This window comes from Callithrix jacchus, chromosome 12, assembly GCF_049354715.1.
Source record: "Callithrix jacchus isolate 240 chromosome 12, calJac240_pri, whole genome shotgun sequence".
Lineage (NCBI taxonomy): Eukaryota > Metazoa > Chordata > Mammalia > Primates > Cebidae > Callithrix > Callithrix jacchus.
Window position 1 is genome coordinate 84,802,270 of NC_133513.1, and position 22,185 is coordinate 84,824,454.

At 43.0% G+C, this 22,185-nt stretch overlaps 1 protein-coding gene across 25 annotated transcripts in view; it reads right to left on the reverse strand.

The window, feature by feature from the left end:
* Nucleotides 1-7,427: 7,427 nt before the first annotated feature.
* Nucleotides 7,428-22,185, reverse strand: part of CPEB3 (cytoplasmic polyadenylation element binding protein 3) — a 248,366-nt gene continuing 233,608 nt past the window's right edge. For all 25 annotated transcript variants that reach the window (XM_078346025.1, XM_078346018.1, XM_035268463.3 and 22 more), the window contains one exon: nucleotides 7,428-13,123. In XM_078346025.1, coding sequence (XP_078202151.1) covers nucleotides 12,896-13,123 — 228 coding nt within the window. In that variant the 3' untranslated portion in view covers nucleotides 7,428-12,895. The remainder of the gene's footprint in view (nucleotides 13,124-22,185) is intronic.

Here is a 22,185-nt window from a genome sequence, read left to right on the forward strand (position 1 = left end):
GTAACACTGTATAATGGTGGTTAAATTATGCATTTGTCAAAACTCAACAATGTACAGCACAAAGTGAACCCTAATGTAAACTATGGATGTTAGTTAATAATGTATCCATATGAAGTAATTGCAGATTCTTAAAAATGTGCCATATTGGCCAAGCAAGGTGGCTCATGCCTGTAATCCCAGCACTTTGGGAGGCTGAGGCGGGTGGATCACAAGGTCAGGAGTTCAGGCCCAGCCTGACCAACGTAGTGAAGCCCGGTCTCTACTAAAAATACAAAAATTAGCCAGTCGTGATGACGCACACCTGTAATCCCAGCTACTCAGGAGGCTCAAGCAGGAGAATCATTTGAACCCGGGAGGTGGAGGTTGCAGTGAGCCAAGATCAAGCCACTGCACTCCAGTCTGGGCAACAGAGTAAGACTCTGTCTCAAAAATAAATAAGTAAATAAAGTACCACATTAGCTGTTACTTTTCCAAGCATAGCTGCATTTAAAAAACAAAAAAGTACCACAGTAACTCAAGAAGATGTTAATAGGAAAAACTGGGGAAAGGATGTTGAGAGGCTCTGGGAGACTCTGGACTATCTGATCAATTTTCTGTACCATCTGAGCAATTGTAAACTGCTCTGTAAAATAAGAATAGCCACATGGGCCAGGCGCAGTGGCTCACACCTGTAATCTCAGTACTTTGGGAGGTTGAGGCAGGTGGATCTCTTGAGGCCAGGAGTGCGAGACCAGCCTGGCCATCTCAGCGAAGCCCTGTCTCTACTAAAAATAGAAAAAATTAACTGAGCATTGTGGCACAGACCTGTAATCCTAGCTACTCGGAGGCTGAGGTTGGAGAATCACATAAACCCGGGAGGTGAGGTTGCAGTGAGCCAAGATTACACCAATGCACTCCAGCCTGAGTGACAGAGTGAGACTCTGTCTCAAAAAAAAAAAAAAAGCCACATGATAAAAACAATCAAATCAGAAAATAGATATAGAGACATTTCACTGAAAAGGATATAAAAATGGCAGATATGCACATGAAAAAATGTTCCACATTATTAGCCAGTAGGGAAATGAAAGTGAAAACCACAATAGCATATTACTACACACCTATCAGAATGACCAAAATAAAAAGTGACACTTACAAATCATGAGGATTCAGAGAAACTGCATCACTCATATATTTTGTTGGGTATGTGAAATGGTACATTTGCTCTAGAAAAGAGTTTTCATACTTTCTTAAACTTCAGACTACTGTACGAACCTGCAGTTGTCCTCCTGGGCATTTATCCCAGAAAAAAATGAAGAGATGTTCACTTAACCACCTGTACATGACAGTTTATGGCAGCTTTATTTAGCAGCCCAAAACTAGAAACAATCCAGAAGTCCTTCCATGAGTAAATCGTTAAACAAACTGGTGCATCATACCACAAACCATTCGGCAATAAAAAAAGGGACAAACTTCTGATACATACAACTGGGTTGAATCTCCAGATAATGATGCTGAAAAATGAAAGCCCCAAAGGTTATATATTGCTATTTCCATTTATATAATATTCTTGAAATAAGGAAATTATGGAACTGGAGAACACATCGGTGGTTGCCAGGGGTAAAGGAGCGTGGAATGGGAGGGAAGTGGGTGTGACTATAAAAGGGAAACTGGAGTGTTAGTTGTGGTGATGAAATGTTCTGGATCTTTACTGTATCCATGTTAATATTCTGCTTGTGATACTGTAATACAGTAATTTTTGCAATTTTAGAAGGAAACTGTAAAGAATACATGGGATCAATCTTATTTCTTATAGCTATACATGAATCTTTCAAAATTAGTTTAACGTTTAATGTTATTTCAAAATTAATGTTTAATCAGACTTTAATGTAGAAGTGGGACCCATAGATCTTGGATGTTAAATAAGGCTGTATAGGCCAGGTGTGGTAGCTCACACCTGTAATCCCACCATTTTGGGAGGCCGAGGCGGGTGGATCACCTGAGATAAGGAGTTCAAGACCAGCCTGACCAACATGGCGAAACCCTGTCTCTACTAAAAATACAAAAATTAGCCGGGTGTGGTGGTGTGCACCTATAATCCCAGCTACTCGGGAGGCTGAGGCAGGAGAATCGCTTGAACCTGGGGAGCAGAGATTGCAATGAGTTGAGATCGCACCACTGCACTCCATCCTGGGTGAAAGAGCGAGAGCCATATAGATGAATCAGCGTAAGTACTGTGAGAGTCATTAACTTTCAGTGTTTGATTCTTACCGGTCAACAATTAACTGCAGAGATTAATCGATGAAATTTTTAATTTTATTTCTCGCCTCCACGCCTTCTCCCAGATTGCCTAATTTTTTTTCAAAAACTCCTCTGGGATGTTGGTAGGCTTAAGGAATAACAGAAAGGAACCTGAAGGTGTGGCGAGAAGACAACTGGGAGCAGGGATATTGAAGTCTGGGTGATTGGGAAAACAAGCCAGCCTGGGTGGGCAGCTGGTGGCAGTGAGAAGCCAAAAAGGAAATCTGGTTATTCAGGAGTATAAAAAGTGAATTATATGGAAGTTACTTGGAAGAAAATTCCATTATGTCTAAGTATCTGCTTTTAACTTTCACAGGGCTCCTATTTTCTTGTTTTAATGCTCCATTGAAACTTACAGACAAGTACACAGATCACAATGTACAACTCAATGAATATTTATAAAGTGAACACACTTTGTATATACAACACCCAAATCAAGAAATTCACCAGCACTCTAGACACTGCCTTCAAGTCCCCTCACAGTTACTCCTTTGCACATTTACATAAATGGTGCCTTCAAGTCCCCTCGCAGTTACTCCTTTGCGCATTTACATAAATGGAGTCATACACCGTGTACTCTTCCTGTCTGGCTTATTTGAACCAACATTAAACATGTGAGAACTTCCTGTAATGTTGCATGTTTGTTGTATATCTTCATTCTCCCTGTTGGGTAGGGTTCCATCTGTGGATATGCTGTAATGTATCCATTCTAATACTGCAGGGCACTTGGATGGTGTTCAGTCTGGAGCTATTCAAATACTGCTGCTGTGATTATTCTTGTACCTGGTCTTTCGAACATACATATTTTTGGTGGGCATACACCAATGAGTGAAAAAGGAAGTCACAGGACATCGGCACATTCAGTTTTTATAACATTTTCCAAAATGGCTGCACCATGCTGTGGTTTGCACATGGCTCACGGAAATTCACATGTTGGAAATATAATCTCTAATGCAACAGTGTTGGGAGATGGGGCCTGAGAGGTGATGAGGTCATGAGGGGAGAGCCTTCGTAAAGGGATGAGTGTTGTTATCTGGGGAGTGGCTTAGTTATTGTAATAGTGGGTTGTTACAAAGCAAGTCTGGCCCTGGTATCTTTCTCTCTGTCTCAAGTGCTCAGTTGCCCTTCTGCCACATTATGAGACAGCAAGAAGGCCATGCTCTTGGATTTTTCGACATCCAGAATGGTGAAAAATAAATTTCTTTATAAATTAGCCAGTCTCTGGTATTCTGTTATAGCAACAGACAATGGACTAAACATACCACCTTCTACTTTTACCAGTACTTATCTAGAGCCTCCCTAACATGTGGCAGTTTGTGACTTTTAAGTTTTAGTCATTCTAGTTGGGGGGATGTACTGAAATTGCATTTTGGTTTTATTATTTATTTATTTTGAGACGGAGTTTTGCTCTTGTCACCCAGGCTGGAGTGCAATGGCATGATCTCAAATCACTGCAACCTCTGCCTCCCAGGTTCAAGCAATTCTTGTGCCTCAGCCTCCCAAGTAGCTGGGATTACAGTTGCCTGCCACCACACCTGGCTAATTTTTGTATTTTTAGTAGAGATGGGGTTTCCCCATGCTGGCCAGGCTAGTCTCAAACTCCTGACCTCAGGTGAGCCACCTGCCTCAGCTTCCCAAAGTGCTGGGATTATAGGTATGAGCCACTGCACCTGGCCTTTTGTAGAGATGGGGTTTCACCATGTTGGTCAGGTTTGTCTCGCACTCTTGACCTTAGGTGATCTGCCCGCCTCTGCCTCCCAAAGTGCTGGGATTTCAGGCGTGAGCCACTGTGCCTGCTGCACTTTGGTTTTAATGATGAGTAATGAGATTGAACAAAATGACCCTGTCTTTTAAGAAGAGACCAGGTGCACAACTCATCACCTTAAGGACTAAGACTTGCCAACGGAGTTTTTCTTCTATTTACAAAGAGAGTCATTCGGTTTAGGCCTGCACTGAAGATGACAAGTTGGATGTTTCCCTTAGGCTTAACAGTTGAGGCCAGATGCAGTGGCTCATGCCTGTAATCCCAGCAATTTGGGAGGCCAAGGAGGGTGGATCACCTGAGGTCAGGAGTTTGAGGCCAGCCTGGCCAACATGGTGAAACCCTGTCTCTACTAAAAATATGAAAATTAGCTGGGCATGATGGTGGGTGCTTGTAGTCCCATGGGGACTCAGGAGGCTGAGGCAAAAGAATCGCTTGAACCCTGGAGGTGGTGTTTCAGTGCGCTGAGGTTGCGCCACTGCACTCCAGCTTCCAGCCTGGGCAACAGAGTGAGCAACTCCATCTCACAAGAAGAAAAAAAGAAAATGTGGAGCCCAAACCAGCTTAACCAAAGGTTTGAGCAGTAACAGCAAAGAAAATAGCATGACTTGGGCTGACCCTTGAGGGCCAGAATTAAATGTGGAGATGAGTGCCTTTGCAGTTACAGTGAAGTCTTCTTTATCTAAATACATACAATGCCCAAACCTCAATTTTATTCCCTCCACACTACTGTGTAATGGGACAGAATTCAGATAAGTTTCAGTTATCTGTTCAGTAAACAGCAGCACTCCAGCCTGTGGGGACCCACTTGGAACACCCAACTTGATACGAAGATTATTTTAAACTAAAGACATTTGAGATTCAACAGATGCAAAAGTGAGCTTTTTCAGAGCTTCCTTTATCTGACTAAATGCAGAAAGTTCTGAGAGTGAAGCTGCCGTAAATCCCCTCCCAGGGAGCTTTAGTGGGCAGAAAAGGGATGGAGACCACTGGCACCTGCATAAACAAACATCCCCAGAAACGTTCATATCTCCTAAAACTCATTTCTCTTTCCAAAAGAAACCACTTGATCTTCCTACGGACGCCCTTTTCCATGAGAGAACTCCTTTCCCTTGTTAGTTATATAAATCCCTGTCTCTAATTATGGAGGAAATCACTTTTGTGCACTTCCATGTGCATATGTATAAACTTTGTCTTTTGTTTCTTTCTAGTTAATTAGCAGACCCCCAATCAAACCTAGCTGGTAGAGAAAAGTTTTTCCTCCTGACAATCCTTTGAATGACAGCAGGACCTACCAATTTGGGCTCCCCTCACCCCATTCCTCACCCCGTTAATACCCTTTGTAGTGGAACAGTTCTCGTTAAAATATTTTTAAAATCATATATTTGATTTAAAATTTATGACTCCAGCGTGGGAGTGCTTATGTAAATACCACTTCACATGCATGTGCCAAAGGTCTGGTGAAACATCACCACGCCGGCCGGGTGCCGTGGCTCATGCCTGTACTCCCAGCACTTTGGGAGGCAGAGGCAGGCAGATCACGAGGTCAGGAGTTCGAGTCCAGCTTGGCCAACCTGGTAAAATCCCGTCTCTATTAAATCTACAAAAATTAGCTGAGTGTGTTAGCGCACGCCTATAATCTTAGCTGCTCAGGCGGCTGAGGCAGGAGAATTGCTTAAACCTGTGAGGCGGAGGTTGCAGTGAGCCGACATCAACCCACTGCACTCCAGCTTGGGTGACAGAGCAAGACTCGGTCTCAAAAAAACAGAAAAAGAAAAAAGAACTGCACCATGCCCCAGTGTTAAAGCTTGATGTGCATCAGCACTGCTGGTGATGAGTTTTCTTTTCGGTAAAGCCGGGAACTTAGACAACCTCCGGCCTCCTCATGGGGCATGTTCCACACAGCCATGCAGTTGGCAGGCAGGCTGTTGCAAACCTCCGGCACAGGGAACACCAGGACTACCGACCGATTTTTCACGCTGGAAATACTCTAGTCATCATACCGGTACCGGCACCTAGTCCCTCTTCACACCAAGAGTTAGGACATCAGAACCTTTCTCTTCCTTTTTGTTTTTAATGAAGGGACAAATGTGGGCTCCTAGTCAGACCCGCCCTCTGAAATGATTCCAATTGTGGCCTTAATGTATATTATTTCTAATAAAAGGAGACTTAAAAGGGGCTCAAACACGTATTTATCCCCATTTGGGTCGGGGTAGCGGGTCCAAAGGGCATGAGCTCCAAACGCTCCCTCCGATCCCAGCAGCATAGGGGCTGAGCCTTCTGATTTCCCTTGGTGGACAGAGGCACCTGCTCGGAGCAGGTGAAAGCTGATACTGAATCTAGCAAGGTGGAAAGAGGAGCTCCACGCAGAGCAGTGAGCGACTCCCCCAGCGTGGAGCTGTCCTTCAGGCCTGGTGGCACGGGGCGTGGGGGGTCGCTGTCCACCAGCCCGGGTGAGCTTACCTGTAGGGCTGCTGCCAAGAAGAAATGCGCCACCGCCCAGGCCAGGGCCCCGGGTGCGGGAGGGGCAGAACGTGGGACCCCGAGCGGGACCGAAGGAGTGCGGGCAGGAGACTATGGGTGGGCGGCCTGGGAGGGAGCCTGAGATAAGACCCGACGCCCGCAGCTGCCCCACGTGGCTCTTCAGAGCGGCTCTGCCCTACTGGCATCTCCGGGCGGAGCGGCCCCGTTCAATTCTAGGCATCCTGGGCGCGCCCGGCCTCGGCCGCTGTAGGAAGGCGCTGCGCAGGCCCAAGACGCCGACACAGCGGTTTCCTATCCTTGGGGTGATTGCCAGGGAGTTTAAAAATACCTGTGGCCGGATCCCAGCCCAAACCAAGTGAATCCATCTTGGGAGCCAGGCTGGGGAGAGGGACGCTGGTCCCTGCTTGTTCTGAAAGCCCTGCCGGGGATTCGCTGGTGCAGCCACTTGTGATCCGTTTTCTAAATGGATTAGTCAGTGCCCAGGAGATGGCTTCTAGCACGTCCAAAAGCGATAGGGATTTTTAAAACTCATTTTTCTGAAAAAATCGGAGAGCTAGGTGAAAGATAAAGCGAAGTGGTGCACACCTACCTTCCTCTGCCAGTTTTGGTTGTGATTTTGAGAATTGGTTTCATGCGGGAAGTCTGGCGTAAAAACCCAACTGCACTTCTAAAAACGTGTGTTCACATGTGTCAACAATCAAATACATTGTTGCAAATATATTTGCCTGTTTTTCATAAACGAGTGTTATTTGTGTCAGAGAAAGGGTGAATTTTGCTGTAGTCTGCTTTAAAGGGGATGTGTCAAAAAAAAGCTAATCAAGCAAACTGTAATGCACCAATGTTCCCAAATGTGAAGCATACTCCAAGCTATTCCTCAGCAAATGCAAAGGATGACAAGTGTCAGTACTTCATACAACTAGATTTAATAAGTTGTTAATACAGAAAAAAAAAAAGAAGTCCAAACTACAAAGTTTAAGCGTTGTAAGCAGTAGCTGCACTGAGCTCCATGTTTAGTCACAGTACTGTAGTTCCATACAAGCAATAGTAGTCCAAGCCCCAAAGGCAGAAGCTGAGTAAGGGTTACTAGCAAAAAACAATCTAAGAGAACAGGTAATAAAAGATACAATACATTTAAAATTAGTTGTTAGTTGAAAAACAAATACAGAGATCTTAGCTGTGAACACTCTAAAAGTTAAGTCCATTATTTTGACAGCAAAAATACAAATACTTACTACTTTATACCCCAACAGAACGATATCCAGGAAAGAAAAAGAGCAGAAGTTATCCTGTTTTAGCACCCAGGTTTTCTACTTGTTGCAATTAACTTTGTCGTCATAAAATTTAAACATTCCCGAATCATATATCCACTTCTTGACCCATTTTGGGGTATAAAGTCAACAGCATTAATTATAAAATACTCTGTGGTAAGATGGAACACTATTGCAGCTGAGATAGAGAAGTTTGGTTATAAAAGAAAAGAAACAGAGAAATGTTAGCTGACATACCATACAAGCTAGTGAAAAGCAACAATCCATTCAAATAAGCCAGTTTTAACAAAAAGATACATTTTTTCACTAATCTGTGACTAATCTTTCACTCAAACCTTGCAAGTAGAGATGTCACAATACTCAAATATTTAGGTAGGAGCTTTACCCAGTTAAATGCCATTTTGTTGCTAATATAATAGGTAAAATGAAAACTAGCGTTATTTGCTAATTGCATAAATGCAGTATGTTCTGCATTAGCCCATGCCTCACTAACAAGCTATAAAAAACAAGATAGAGGCAGAAATCTAAGCATAATCTTTATACCACTAAGCGAGAATTTTCCAATTTCTTTTCTTCTGTTCCTAATCATTTATTTGTAGTTAATGTAAAATTCCAACCAGTAGTACCCAATTTGAGTTAAAATTTTACATCACGACTTGATCTAATCTATATATTATTTACAAAACTGAATACATAGAGCGTACCCAAGACCAACTCTGGACACAAGTTTCTCTGAGTTATTGATTCACCTTGCCTCCATAGCGATGGAGCTGGAAGAGGCCGTCAACGACTAGTAGAAACGTTATCTATCTGGAGCAAGTCATTGGCTGTTCTGTTTACGCAACACCAGTTTTGCAGTTGTAGTTTTTGCTTTGACTGTAGGTGCTACTGCAATGACACACTGCCTTACAGCACAGCTTCCAGGTGAGGAGGGTGTTGGAAAAGCAGCAGCAGAAAGGCAGACAGATCATGCACGGAGTTGCCACAATGAAAGGCAAAAAGGGGCACCGGAACAGGAAGCAGGCATGGGTGTGGAGGAAGATGCAGCCTGACACAGACAGGGTCCACAGACAGTGGTGACATCCGAGTGTGCATCCTCAGGGCCACCAACAGCCTTACAGGGAGGAGCACGTATGACACACTGCGGCTGAGGGCTGCACTACACCACGAAGGCCGTGTCCTCTTTGCAACTTCCTATGACTCAAACATCACCACTGTCAGTGCACATCAAGGATTCGGCCTGGGAGAAAGGCACTGTCTCACACAAGGACAGCAGTTGGCAGGTCTCTCTCTCTCTCTCTCACACACACACACACACACACACACACGCGACATAATGAAGAGTTAGAGGGGAAAAGCGATGACACACTCTGTTGACTTAGCCAGATTTGAAACCCGGTGGTATTTCAGTTGGGGTGACTTCATTCTCAGGGCCACAGGTTTGGCTGCACCTGGTGTTGTATAAATCCACCGTGACATCCCTAGAGAACTGCACTGTGACATCCCTAGTCCTACACTAAACCACTGTGATAAAGGAAAAGGCTTCTCAAAATCTCACATGTTCTGCTCATTCTGTCATTTTATTACCCGATTATCCATGACATTTCCAATCACTTTACATAACCAACCATTTTCATCGTTGTCACACTATTGTAAACCACATCAGCAAGTTAATACATAAAGCTTTGCATTTCAAAAAACTAGACACTTTAGTAACAATATTACAAAGGTTTTAGCTTCAAAAATAACTGAAAATGAAAAAAATAAACTTTTAAAGAATTAGCATCATAAAATTAATTTATTCCAATAAAAATACAAAATAATATTATGACATTGACCAGATATGAAAGTCCCTCCCAGAAACAACTCTATTAATGATTGAGAAAGCACTCCTTAAAGAAAATACGAAATAAAATGAAAAATATGTAAATATGTTTAATTTTTTTCTTAGCAAAAAATCTTTCTAAAAATAACAATGAAAATTTGTCTCAGTACAAAGGCTACATTACTATTGAAAAAATACCAGCATGAAGAAAAGGTACATATTTGACAGTAGAAAAATGATTTCAGTGAATCACAATGTCTAAAGTTGCAATGAAAATAAATCTGCAATAAAGATTTATGCCTTTTTTCTTTTCTTTTTTTTTCTATTTTTTATACAAACAGTACAAACAGTATTGCACGTAACAACAAATAGTCGAGGTTAGGTTATAGCCTTCAAAAAATCGACTAGTTCAAGTGTCACACCAAGGAAAGGCCACAGCAGGACCTGTGTTACCCAGGGGCTTCCCAGTCAAGTTGCAGGTCAGAACACCTCTGTGTTTTAAAAAATAATTTTTTTGAAGGACCCTCTCTTTTAATATAACATTAACAACTTGGGGGCACATTTATTTACAAAACAAAAGGGAACATGTTATAATTTAATAAACTAAAAAAGTTCTCTTTTAAAAAATACAAACAGAAGAACTCTTTCACAATCCTGGTCAGTCGTGCACAATCAACGCTTGATTATAAATATACAAATTAAGGGAAAGTAGTTTCCACCATCTAGTCACAACTTTCAGCACCAAATGGAGTTTATTTTTTGTAACCTATTCTTCAGGACAATGGTTTTTTGCCTTCACTTTAGCTTTATGCTGTACAATCTTCCAGCTTTTTAAAAAAATCTCAGTGTTATTTTAATACATGAAAGAGGGGTGCTTCTTCAAAAAGTTTTGCTTCTTTCACATAATTAGGTAGATTTCTGTAGGTTAGATATGATCTTTAATATTATAGTTATAAAGCTCTAACTTCTTCATTTTCAAAAAACACAAATAAGCATGAAAAAAATAAAGTTACCCATCTGTTAAATCATTTTCTTGCAGAATTAAATTAATATATATTTTTCTGAATAAACTTACTTAGAAAATATCATTTTCTTTCCTATATTTCAAAATTGAGGTATTGCAAAAGATCATGTCAGTCAGAAAGCATGCCTTTTTCCTTAAAAACAAAAAAAGTCTGCCAACTTTTGAAACTGTCTAGAATACAAAAAGTAGTAGTGCATAACAAAATTTCTTGTACAGATGAAAAAAAAAACCCACAAACATAGAAAAAACAAACAAAACCACACCTGGGCTGGAAAAAAGCAATTATTACCAAAATGCCTCAAAAGGGGAGGATTCTAAAATAAGCATTTTTAATCCAGTAAAAAACTATTTTGTTTTTCCTTTTTGAAAACAAACTATAGCTTGAGAGCCAGTAATTGCAACTAAACATGGGAGAACAGAACAAAACAAAAACAAGCAACACTAACTTAAGACAGTACAAGGACATCACAGCACAGAAAACACAGCGACTGAAATCTATTCTGCAGTGTCATATCCAGTCAGATTGTCCCCAGAATTCCAAAACATAGGAAGAAGATTAAAAAAAGATTTACATAGTCTTGCAATCATTGTGTGTGTTTATATATTACTATCTGCAGCCCAAGAGTGAATGCTAAAAAAATGTCCACGCTAGTACTAGCAGGTCTTAATTCTATTCAAGCTTAACAGGATAAATCCAGGGAATTAAGTAGTTAGTTTCTCACCCAGACAACCAACTCTGCCCAGGCCATCTTCTCTTGTACAGACATTTCTTTAGCATCACCATTACACAACTTGCTTAAAAATGTGCCTAGTTTGTCAATCTGACAACTTATCTCTATATACTGTATATATTCCTAGTGTTTGTAAGCTAAGATGAGCTCTTTGGTTTTCTGGACAAGGTCTGAAGCTATGTAAAATGGTGCAAGCACTAAGAGATTGTAACTAAGAGCTCATGTGTTAGTTAATAATATACCAGTTAGGAACTGTCAAGTTCGTTAATGTCTGACACAGAGGCTTTAAACAGTTAAGTCTGATCACAGTTAGACATAATCACTTTACTATATAAAATAAATTGCACAATATATAACAGAGCACCGCAAAGTACTTCATCTACCATCCACAAATTTGCTTGAAGAATATCCTACACCTAGGTTTTCTATTGGTTGTAATATAGATCATTCTGTTATGGGCTCTTCCCATTCAGAAGCATTCCATTTATTGAGGCATGCCTTCCTCCGGTCAATTACCAATTCTTTGAATGAAAAAATCCTTTTTTAAAAAAATGAGTATTTTATAGCTTATATAGAGTCTTAATTTGTGCATTGTGGGAACGTTTTATACTAGACATTGGATATAAAATTTATTGCATGCAGCAACCTGATTAAGTAAACATGCAGGCAGAAATAGTGACCTTCCACCGAAGCTTTCTGAAGTCTATTCTCATCTCCTTTCGGCAGCTGACTCTATCCCTAAAATCACAAAAGTGTGTTGTTGGGTTTTTGTGTCTTTTAATTGATATATTAGCCTGAATAGAGTATTATGGTATTAAAAATACCATTTTAATAGCAGCAAAAGCTATTGCAGCATAAATTTACATAATACTAAAGGATCTAACCAAAATCCTCGGCAAAACAAAAATCAAACATGAAGGAAAAATAAAAGATCCAGCTTATGAGGTATCCTTACAAGTCAAAATAGAGAGCAACTAAAGGCTTATTTTCATGAAGGGTTATCCTTACTCTAAGTGACCCCAACTAATGATTGCTGAACTGTTGTGAAGTTTTTGCTACATCTGCCACCTACTCATGAGTATTACCTTTGGTAAGTCTTGTCCTAGGGGCAACTCTCGAAGTTTCTGAAAATAAGTGCATGCTCCAGTTCAAAACAATCAGAACAACACCAGCACAACAACAACAGAAGAATCACAGACAGCAGCCAGACGGCCGCTGATGAGAATGGCAGTCTACATACTGTCACAAGTGACAAATCAGGTATAAAAAATTAAGGTACCAAGCAGACAAAGGTGTGAATCAAAGTGCAAATCAGTACCGTCCTACACTCTGCAATTCTGCATTATACTGGACACTGAGTTCAGTAATATGACTGTAAATAATAATAATAAAAAGACCCAATTCTTCTTTAAAAATCGAGAATGAATGCACAGATTTCCAGAACACTGTAAGCCCTGAGGCAGTGCCCTCTCTTTTCCCTCCTTGTCATCTACTCCAGTACTTGTGGCTGGGACGGCCCGTGGCTCAGCTCCAGCGGAACGGGACATGACGAGGGCGGTCGCCTCCCTCCTTCACCAGCGGTTTGTGGAACTCCCGCCCGGCTCGGGAATGTATGCTCGCCCAGCAGTATTCACAGTAATACTGCAGACAGGTGACGTTGGCACAGAAGAATGGGGCAAACTTCCCACCACAGCGTGTGCCCTGGCACTCATCACACATCTGATCATCCAGCACATATGGCTTTACTTCGACCTGGACCCAAAGAGGAAAGACAGAGAAAAACAGTTTAGCAAAGCTTCCTGACATTTCTCACTTTGGAGAGCTTACGGTATAGCTTCATGGTACATCTCAATCAGATGCTGTTTTGAACTCTGCTGATACTGGCTGGTAGTTGAGAGGATGGACTTTGGAATAAGCTCCTTGATTTACTTCTTGTGTGATATTAGACAAATTCTTAAAATCTCTCTGTGCTTCTGTTTGCTCTATCACTGTATCCGTAAAATGGGTGTAATGTTTACACACACATTTGTGTCATCTGTGAATGGGGTATAACAGTGTTTACATCAGAGGGTGCTGGGGAGGATTAGGAGAGGCTGTGCATGTCAAAGCATGGGAGCTGAATCCTGAAAGCTGGGCAGCACATGACAATGCAGGACAAAGAAGAGCACTGCAGGAAGCAGCAGCAGCCAGGATAAAGACCATAAGCAGAAGGCAGGCACAGCCTTGGGAGGCAGTGTGGCTGGAGCCAGGCCTGAGGGCAGGAGGCACACTGAAGATGGAAGGGGCTGTGAGGCTGTGCCCCGCATTGTAATGACAACACTCCCAGAGACGAACACCCCAATACTGCAACCATGGACTGGAGAGGAAAAGGGACTCACGGCTGAGGTGTTAAGAAGCTACTATAATAATTGAGGCTTTTTTATTTTTTGAACTTTCTCTGTTGCCTTAATCTCCCCTCAACACTGGAAGCTTCAATAGAAGGCAGCTTTTCATCATAGCCCGTTAGGGAACATTTTTTAATTGAAATGAAGCAAAGCTGTATGACTGAAAACCAAAAGAAGAAAAAAGTTACCACATTCTTACCCCCTTTCCTTTCCTAGAACCTTAGAAAAGAAACATCATTAATTTTTTCATCCCAAACATTAGGAACTGTCGGGAAGGTGGAATCTGTGGTGGGTGCCTCCCACACCTCCAGTGCCATCCTGGGAAAAGCCAGCCCTGTGGCTTGTGGAGACAAGGGCAGGTGGCCGATTGAGAGGCCCTAACCACCTGACAACGTGGGCGCCTGTGGACGTGGCCGGGAGGGCCTGGCAGGGTGCAAGCGGGGTACACGGGAGGGGCAGTAGGTGGGAAGCGAGAGGAGTGGGACTTTCCTGACCCTCCTTCCCTGCTGAAAGCCCCTTTGCTAGCCTCCTGAGGCTTTCTCTCTAGCCATGAGCTCTAGTCTCCAAGTCCATCTGCCAGCAAGAGATGACTGAGTGAAGGCCCACCTGACAAGGCCTACACCAGCCTTTGATTACCTAGAGGGAAAATGTCTTCACTCTGGCTTTGCTGCCCCTTCCTCCAACCTCCCCCTCCTCAACCTCCCAAGCTGGTGAGTAGGCATCAAAACAATCTCTCACATTCATTTTTGCCTCATAATCAAAATTTCAGCAGCTCTGGAGTCAGTCTGTTTGAGTTCAAATCTAGGTCATGTTACTAGCTGTGCAACTTTAGGCGCGTTTCTCAGTCACTCTGAGGCTGTATCTCCTGACCTGCACATTGAGGAGAAACAGTTTCTATTTGATAGAGTTGCTCTGAAGAGTCAATCTATATGAATCAAATCATATAAAACAGTGTGTGGCATGTCCACAGCACTGGGCATGGCTATTGCTTCTACTACTTCCTCTCTAGGCCACCACGAGCTGTGCCTGGATGTGTTTGGTATCATTGGCCTATACCCTGGGCACCAAGCTCCACACCTTCCTTGCTTGGTTCAAATCTCCTAGATATTTGTTGATATTTCAATAATTCATCTCACAGTGTTCCTCTCCTGGTCAAAAGCCACTCATTCTCCATTGCCTATAGGGCTAAGGATTAAGTTCAGCCACCTTAGTAAATAGGGCATGCCCTCTCTCCTATGTCTCACTAAATATAAGCCAGAGCCTTCCTGATTTGCCCAATCTCTCTCCCAGTGACTCCCTAACTCAAACTCTAATTAGTCAGGTTTTTGTTTTTTTTTTAAGACAGAATCTAGCTCTGTTGCCCAGGCTGGAGGGCAGTAGCGCGATCTCAGCTCACTGCAACCTCCACCTCCTGGGTTTAAGGAATTCTCCTTCCCCAGCCTCCTGAGTAGCTGGAATTACAAGCACATGCCACCACGCCTGGCTAATTTTTTTATTTTTAGTAGAGATGGGGTTTCACCATGTTGGTCAGGCTGGTCTCAAACTATTGACCTCATGATCCACCCACCTGGGCCTCCCAAAGTGCTGGGATTACAGACATGAGCCACCACACCCAGCAAACCGGTCTGTTTTTTACTTTCATTTTTCTTCTCACCTTAATTGCCTTCCCTACGCTTCTTCAGTTCACCTGAACATTTCATGCACCCAGTGAGAGCCAGCCTTTCTTTCCTTTTTTTTTCCTCGCATAAAATTAACAATTTTAAAGTAAACAATTCAGTGGCATTTAATACATTCACAATGTGTACAAACACTGTCTCTATCTAGTTTCAAAACATTTTCTTCACCTTAAAAGGAAATCCTGCACCCACTAAGTAGTTACTTACCTCCCCCTACTTCCCAGTCCCTGACAACACCAATCTGCTTTCTGTCTCTACAGATTTCTGTATTCTGGATATTTCATAAAAATGAAATCAGGCCAGGTGTGGTGGCTGACATAATCTCGGCTCACTGCAACCTCCACCTCCTGGGTTCAAGCGATTCTCTCCTGCCTCGGCCTCCCGAGTAGCTGGGATTACAGGCACATGCCACCACGCCTGGCTAACTTTTTGTATTTTTAGTAGAGATGGGGTTTCGCCATGTTAGCCAGGATGGTCTTGATCTCCTGACCTTGTGATCCACCCGCCTCGGCCTCCCAAAGTGCTGGGATTACAGGCGTGAGCCACAGCACCCGGGCTTTTTTTTCTTTTTTAAGAGATGAGGTCTCACTATGTTGCCCAGGCTGGTCTTGAACTCCTGGGCTCAAGCAATCCTCCTGCCTCAGTCTCCCAAAGTGCTAAGATTACACCGCGCCCAGCATCATTTGGTTCATCTGTACTGCAGCATGCAGAAGTACTTTATTCCTTTTTACGTATATCTAAATAATATTCCAATTGCATATGTGTGTGTACACACAGTACATTTTGTTTATCCATTCATCTGTTGATGGACATTTGGGTGTTACCACCTTTTGGCTAGTATTGTGAAAAGGGCTGCTATGAACGTGCATGTATTTATATTAGTTTGAGTACTTGGTTCCAATGATTTTCGCTATAAACCTAGAAGTGGAACTACTTGAGCATATGGCAACTCTATGTTTAACTCTCTGAGGAACTACCAAATTGTTTTCCAAAGCAGCTGTACCATTTTATATTCCTGCCAGCAAAGTACCAGTGTTCCAATTTCTACACATTCACCAGCCAGCAAAGTACCAGTGTTCCAATTTCTACACATTCACCAATATTTGTTTCTCATTTTTGTGACAACACCCATCTTGGTAGGTATGAAATAATATCTCATTGTGGTTTTGATTTGCATTTCTCTTATGACTGATGATATTTAGCATTTTTTTTTTTGAGACGGAGTTTTGCGCTTGTTACCCAGGCTGGTGTGTACTGGCACGATCTCAGCTCACCGCAACCTCTGCCTCCTGGGTTCAGGCAATTCTCCTGCCTCAGCCTCCTGAGTAGCTGGGATTACAGGCACGCACCACAATGCCCGGCTGATTTTCTGTATTTTTTTTTTAGTAGAGATGGGGTTTCACCATGTTGACCAGGATGGTCTCAATCTCTTGACCTCGTGATCCACCCGCCTCAGCCTCCCAAAGTGCTGGGATTACAGGCGTGAGCCACCGCGCCCAGCTGATATTTAGCATTTTTTAAATGTGCCTGTTATCCCCTTTGTATATCTTCTTTGGAGACAAACAACTCAACTGGGAAATGCATAGAGAATAATTCACGTAAGAATTCACAGATAATTCACATACAAGTACAGTAGCTGATTGTGACGGAAAGCATCTGTAATCCCAGCTACTCAGAAGGCTGAGGAGAGAGGCTCACTTGAGCCCAGGAGTTCAAGACCAGCCTGGGCAGCATATTGTTTCCCTTGTTTTTTTTTTTGAGACAGTCTTGCTCTGTCACCAGGTGCCAGGCTGGAGTGCAGTGGCGCGATCTTGGCTCACTGTAACCTCCAACTCCTATGTTCAAGCAATTCTCCTGCCTCAGCCTCCTGAGTAGCTGGGACTACATGCACATACCACCATGCCCAGCTAATTTTGTATTTTAGTAGAGACAGAGTTTCACCATGTTGGCCAGGATGGTCTTGATCTTTTGACCTCATGATCTGCCTGCCTCAGCCTCCCAAAGTGCTGGGATTACAGGCGTGAACCACTGCACCCGACTGTTTACCTGACTCTTTTTTCAAAAAAAGATGGCTATTTGGCCCCAGGAAAATAAAAAAGTAAAAAAAAAAAAAAAAAAAGTTCATATTTATTAGTCAGGAAAAAAATTGATGCTATTTTATTCTCATCAGACTGGCAAACATTTAAAAGAGTGATAACTATTTCTCATCATTTGCTGATAGAAATATGAATTGCTACAACTTTTTTTTTTGAGATAGAGTCTCGCTCTTGTCACCCAGGGTGGGGTGCAATGGCACCATCTCAGCTCTCTGCAACCTCCACCTCCCGCAACCTCCACCTCCTGGGTTCAAGTAATTCTCCTGCCTCAGCCTCTCAAGTAGCTGGGATTATAGGCACCCACCACCATGCCCAGCTAATTTTTTTATTTTTAGTAGATATGGGTTTCACCATGTTGGCCAGGCTGGTCTCAAATTCCTGACCTCAGGTGATCTACCTGCCTTGACCTCCCAAAGTGCTGGGAATCCAGGTGTGAGCCACCACACCTGGCCTGCTACAACATTTTTGAAAAGCAAACTAGCAAATTATTCAAATTAAAAATACGTATACCCTTCAACTCAAAAATCCCACTGTTGGAAATTGTTCCTGTTGTAATCGCAATGCTTGGAAATATAATCACCAGATGTGAAGATATATGTAAAGCATATCTATTGCAAGACTTGTCCATAGTGGCAAAAAATCAGAAACAAAGTAAATGTCTATCTGCAGGGAAACAGTTGAATAAAATATGGTATATCTACACCCATGGAATATCATGTAGCCATGAAAAAGACTTAATTAGTGCTCCATCAGTTGATGAGAAGAGATCTCCATTACATGGGGACGTTAGGACCAAGTGGAATGATGGATACCAGTATCTACTGCAAGCTGTAAAATGCTGAACGAACATATGTAAGGTCAAGTAACACATTTGTGCCGACATTTGAAAATGCGGTATTAATAAAACAGCACCTTCTGTCTATTCAGGCTTCCAACCAAGCTTGGTAACCATGCTCCTTACTGGCTGAGGGGCTTTGAGGAATCTCGTCAACACAGTACTTCAGAAGATATATCATGAAGACTTTCATGACTGCCTCTCAGCCAGAGGCACACAGTGATGCCTTATTTACCAGCTTTCTTAGGGAATAACATACACCTCAAGTTATTTTTCTAGAAACCAGGCACTTCTTGTTTTCAGTGCCAAAATATCTTGAATGTTGGATGTTTTTTGATGGAAATTTTGCTAAAATGTACTAGTCCCCTACCCCCTCTTAAACAGGAGACATCATGAGCATTCTTCATAAGGAATGCCAAGTAATACAATGCAGTAGAGTTTTCAATTTTTCTGTCAGCTCCCTTCAAAATCTGGTGGTCTCCTGTCATATCTGAAACACCTTCCAAACACCTCTTTTAAGTTTGCAATTTCCAATCATTTTCATTTTGCCTGGAAAGCAAGAAAATCAAGTTTGCGAAGAGCTGCGCATTAAATACCAACAGACATGACTCTTAATACAGTGGAAAAAAATAAGCTGGGTACAGTGGCCCACACCTGGAATCCCAACACCTTGGAAGACTAAGGCAGGAGGATCCCTTGAGCCCAGGAGTTTGAGACTAGCCTGGGCAACAGCAACAACAAAATTAGCGATGCATGGTGGTATGCACCTGTAGTCCCAGCTACTTGGGAAGCTAAGGCAGGAGGATTCCTTGAACCCAAGAGACAGGCTGCAGTAAGCCAAGATAGCGTCATTGTATTCCAGCCTGGGTGACACAGTGAAACCCTGTCTCAAAAATATAATATATATGTAATAATAGTAAAAATAAACAAAGAATGTGGCTTTTGGATTGCTACTATGTCTCAGGGGCCTTTCCTGAAAGCTTCCAGAGGGTAGGCTTCCTGATAGGTGTGTGGTGCTGTTCCTGCAGAGCTGCTCCAGCTCCTGTTTATGAGGGGTTATCTGAAGGGCAGAGGCTTGCCCAAAGACAAGACATACACCATGAGTATCCACAAACAGATGTGCAAGTCAGCTACTACGACCTTTCAAACAGCAACAGTCAAACCGTATTTCCAAATTTAAATCAACAAAACAAAGGCAGCAGAGCAAGACAGAAGAACAGATATCTCCATCAATTCACCTCCACCCACCCCCTGCCCCACAAGAACACAAAGTTAATAACTATCTACACAGAAAAACACACCTTTAGAAGAACCAAATATCAGGTGGGCCCTCATAGTACCTGGTTTTATCTTCATATTGCTGAAAGAGGCACTGAAGAGATAGAAGAATAATCCTGAATCACAAAGCATTTAAACCAGCCTGGCTTGAGGGGAGTCTCTGATTCCAGCAGTGGGAACTTGAGCTCCCCCAAACGTCATCACTGTGACTACACGTGCGTCGTGCTGTGTCTCCAAATTGACTTGAAAGTCAGTCTAGGCTGTAGGGACTGCAACACTGAGGGAGTCCTAGTGCTGAACTAGGCCCAGAGACAGTGGACTGTGGGGGGCACATGGCCTACTGAGGCATCAGCCAAGGGAGTGCTGGCATCACCCCTGCCCTAACCCCAGGCTGCACAGCTCATGGCTCCAAAAGAGACCTCTTCCTTCAGTCTGAGGAGAGAAGAGGAAAAAGTGGGAAGGGCTTAGTCTTGCATCTTGGATGTCAGCTCAGCCACAGAAGGACAGGGCACAGTCAGAATTGTGAAGTCTCTTTTCCAGGCCCTAGCTCCCAGGTGACATTTCTAGTCACACCATGGGCCAGAAGGGAACCCGCTGCCTTGAAGGAGGGGCACAGTCCTGGGAGCATTCATCACCTGCTAACTCAAGAGCCCTTGGGCCCTGAATAACCAGCAGCAATACCCAGGTACTGCTTTGAGGTCCTTGGCTGAGCCTCTGAGACTTGCTGGCTTCAGGTACCAGCAAGGCCACAGTTAGGTAGGGCACTAAGAGGGCTCCTGGGGTCCCCAACTCCAGGACTTAACTCTTAGATGAAATTTCTGGACCTACCCTGGGCCAGAGGGGAGCCCAGCACCCTGAAAGATGGGTTACAGGCCAGACAGTGTTCACCATGAGTGGACTTGAGAGTCCTAGGGCCTTAACGAGATGCTGGAGACAGTCTGGCAGCACTTCTCATGGTCTGGGGTGGCGATGGATGAAAAGTGAGACTCCTCTGCCTTTGGAAAGGATAGGGAAGAGTGAGAAAGACCGCAATTGTGGTTTGAGTGCCAGCTCAGTCACAATACAATAAAACACCAGGTAGACTTCTAAGGTTTTCGACTTTAGTATCTGATGCCCGGAGAGCATGTCTGAGTCCATCTAGGGGCCTGGGGAACCTCATCGTCCTGAAGAGAAAGACACAAGCCTGGCTGGCTTTGCCACCTGCTGATTGTAGAGCCCCAGGGCCTTGAGTGAACACAGGCAGTAACCAGGGAGTGATTATGGCAGACCTTAGGTGAGAGCCAGTACTGTGCTGGCTTCAGGTCGGACCCAGCACAGTCAGAATGGTGGTAGCTACAGGGGTGCTTGTGTCACTCTATGCCTGGCTTTAGGTGGCTCAGAACAAAGAGACTCTGTTTGTTTGGGAGAAACTAAGGGAAGAGAACAAGAATCTCTTCCTGGTGCTGGGCACTGTGGCTCATGGCTGTAATCCCAGCTCTTAGGGAGGCAGAGGCGAGAGGATAGCTTGAGCCCAGGAGTTCAAGACCTGCCTGGGCAATATAGTGAGACCCTGTTCTCCACAAAAAGGAAAAAAACAAAAAGACAAAAAGAATCTCTTCCTGGTAATGCCAAGAATTCTCCCAGATCTTGCCCAAGACCATAAAAGCAGTACCTCCGGCATTACTAGGCTTAGGTGCCCCCTAAAGCAGAAACAGCTTAGAAAACAATACCCAAGTCCTTTCACATATCTGGAAAGCCTTCCCAAGAAGGACAGGTATAAATGAGCCCAAATAGTGAAGACTACAATAAATACCTAACTCTTCAATGCCCAGATACCAAAGAACATGTACTAACATCAACACCATCCAGGAAAACATGACCTCACCAAATAAACTAAATAAGGCACCAGAGACCAATCCTGGAGAAATAGAGACATATGACCTTTCAGACAGAGAATTCAAAATAGCTGCATTGAAGAAACTCAAAACAGAGACAAAGGTCACTATGTAATGATATTATATCACTATATAATGATAATGATAAATTGTTAAATTGACAAGAGGATATAGCAATTTTAAATATATATTTGGGCCAGGCATGGTAGCTAGCACCTGTAATCCCAACACTTTGGGAGGCCAAGGTGGGTGGGTGGATCACCTGAGGTCAGGAGTTCAAGACCAGCCTGGCTGAAATGGCAAAACCCTGTATCTATTAAAAAATTTTTAAAAATAAAAAATTAGCCAGGCATGGTGGCAGGTAGCTGTAATTCCAGCTACTAAGGAGGCTGAGGCAGGAGAATCACTTAAACCCTGGAGGTGAAGGTTGCAGGGACCCGAGATCATACCACTGCACTCCAGCCTGGTGACAGAGCAAGACTCCATCTCAAAAATATATATTTATATAAATAAATAAATTATATACACACACACACATATATATGTGTGTATATATATATGTACCCAACACTGGAGCACCAAAATACATAAAGCAAATATTATTAGTGCTAAAGAGAAAGATAGGTCCTAATACAATAATAGCTGCACACTTCAACACCTCACTTTCATCA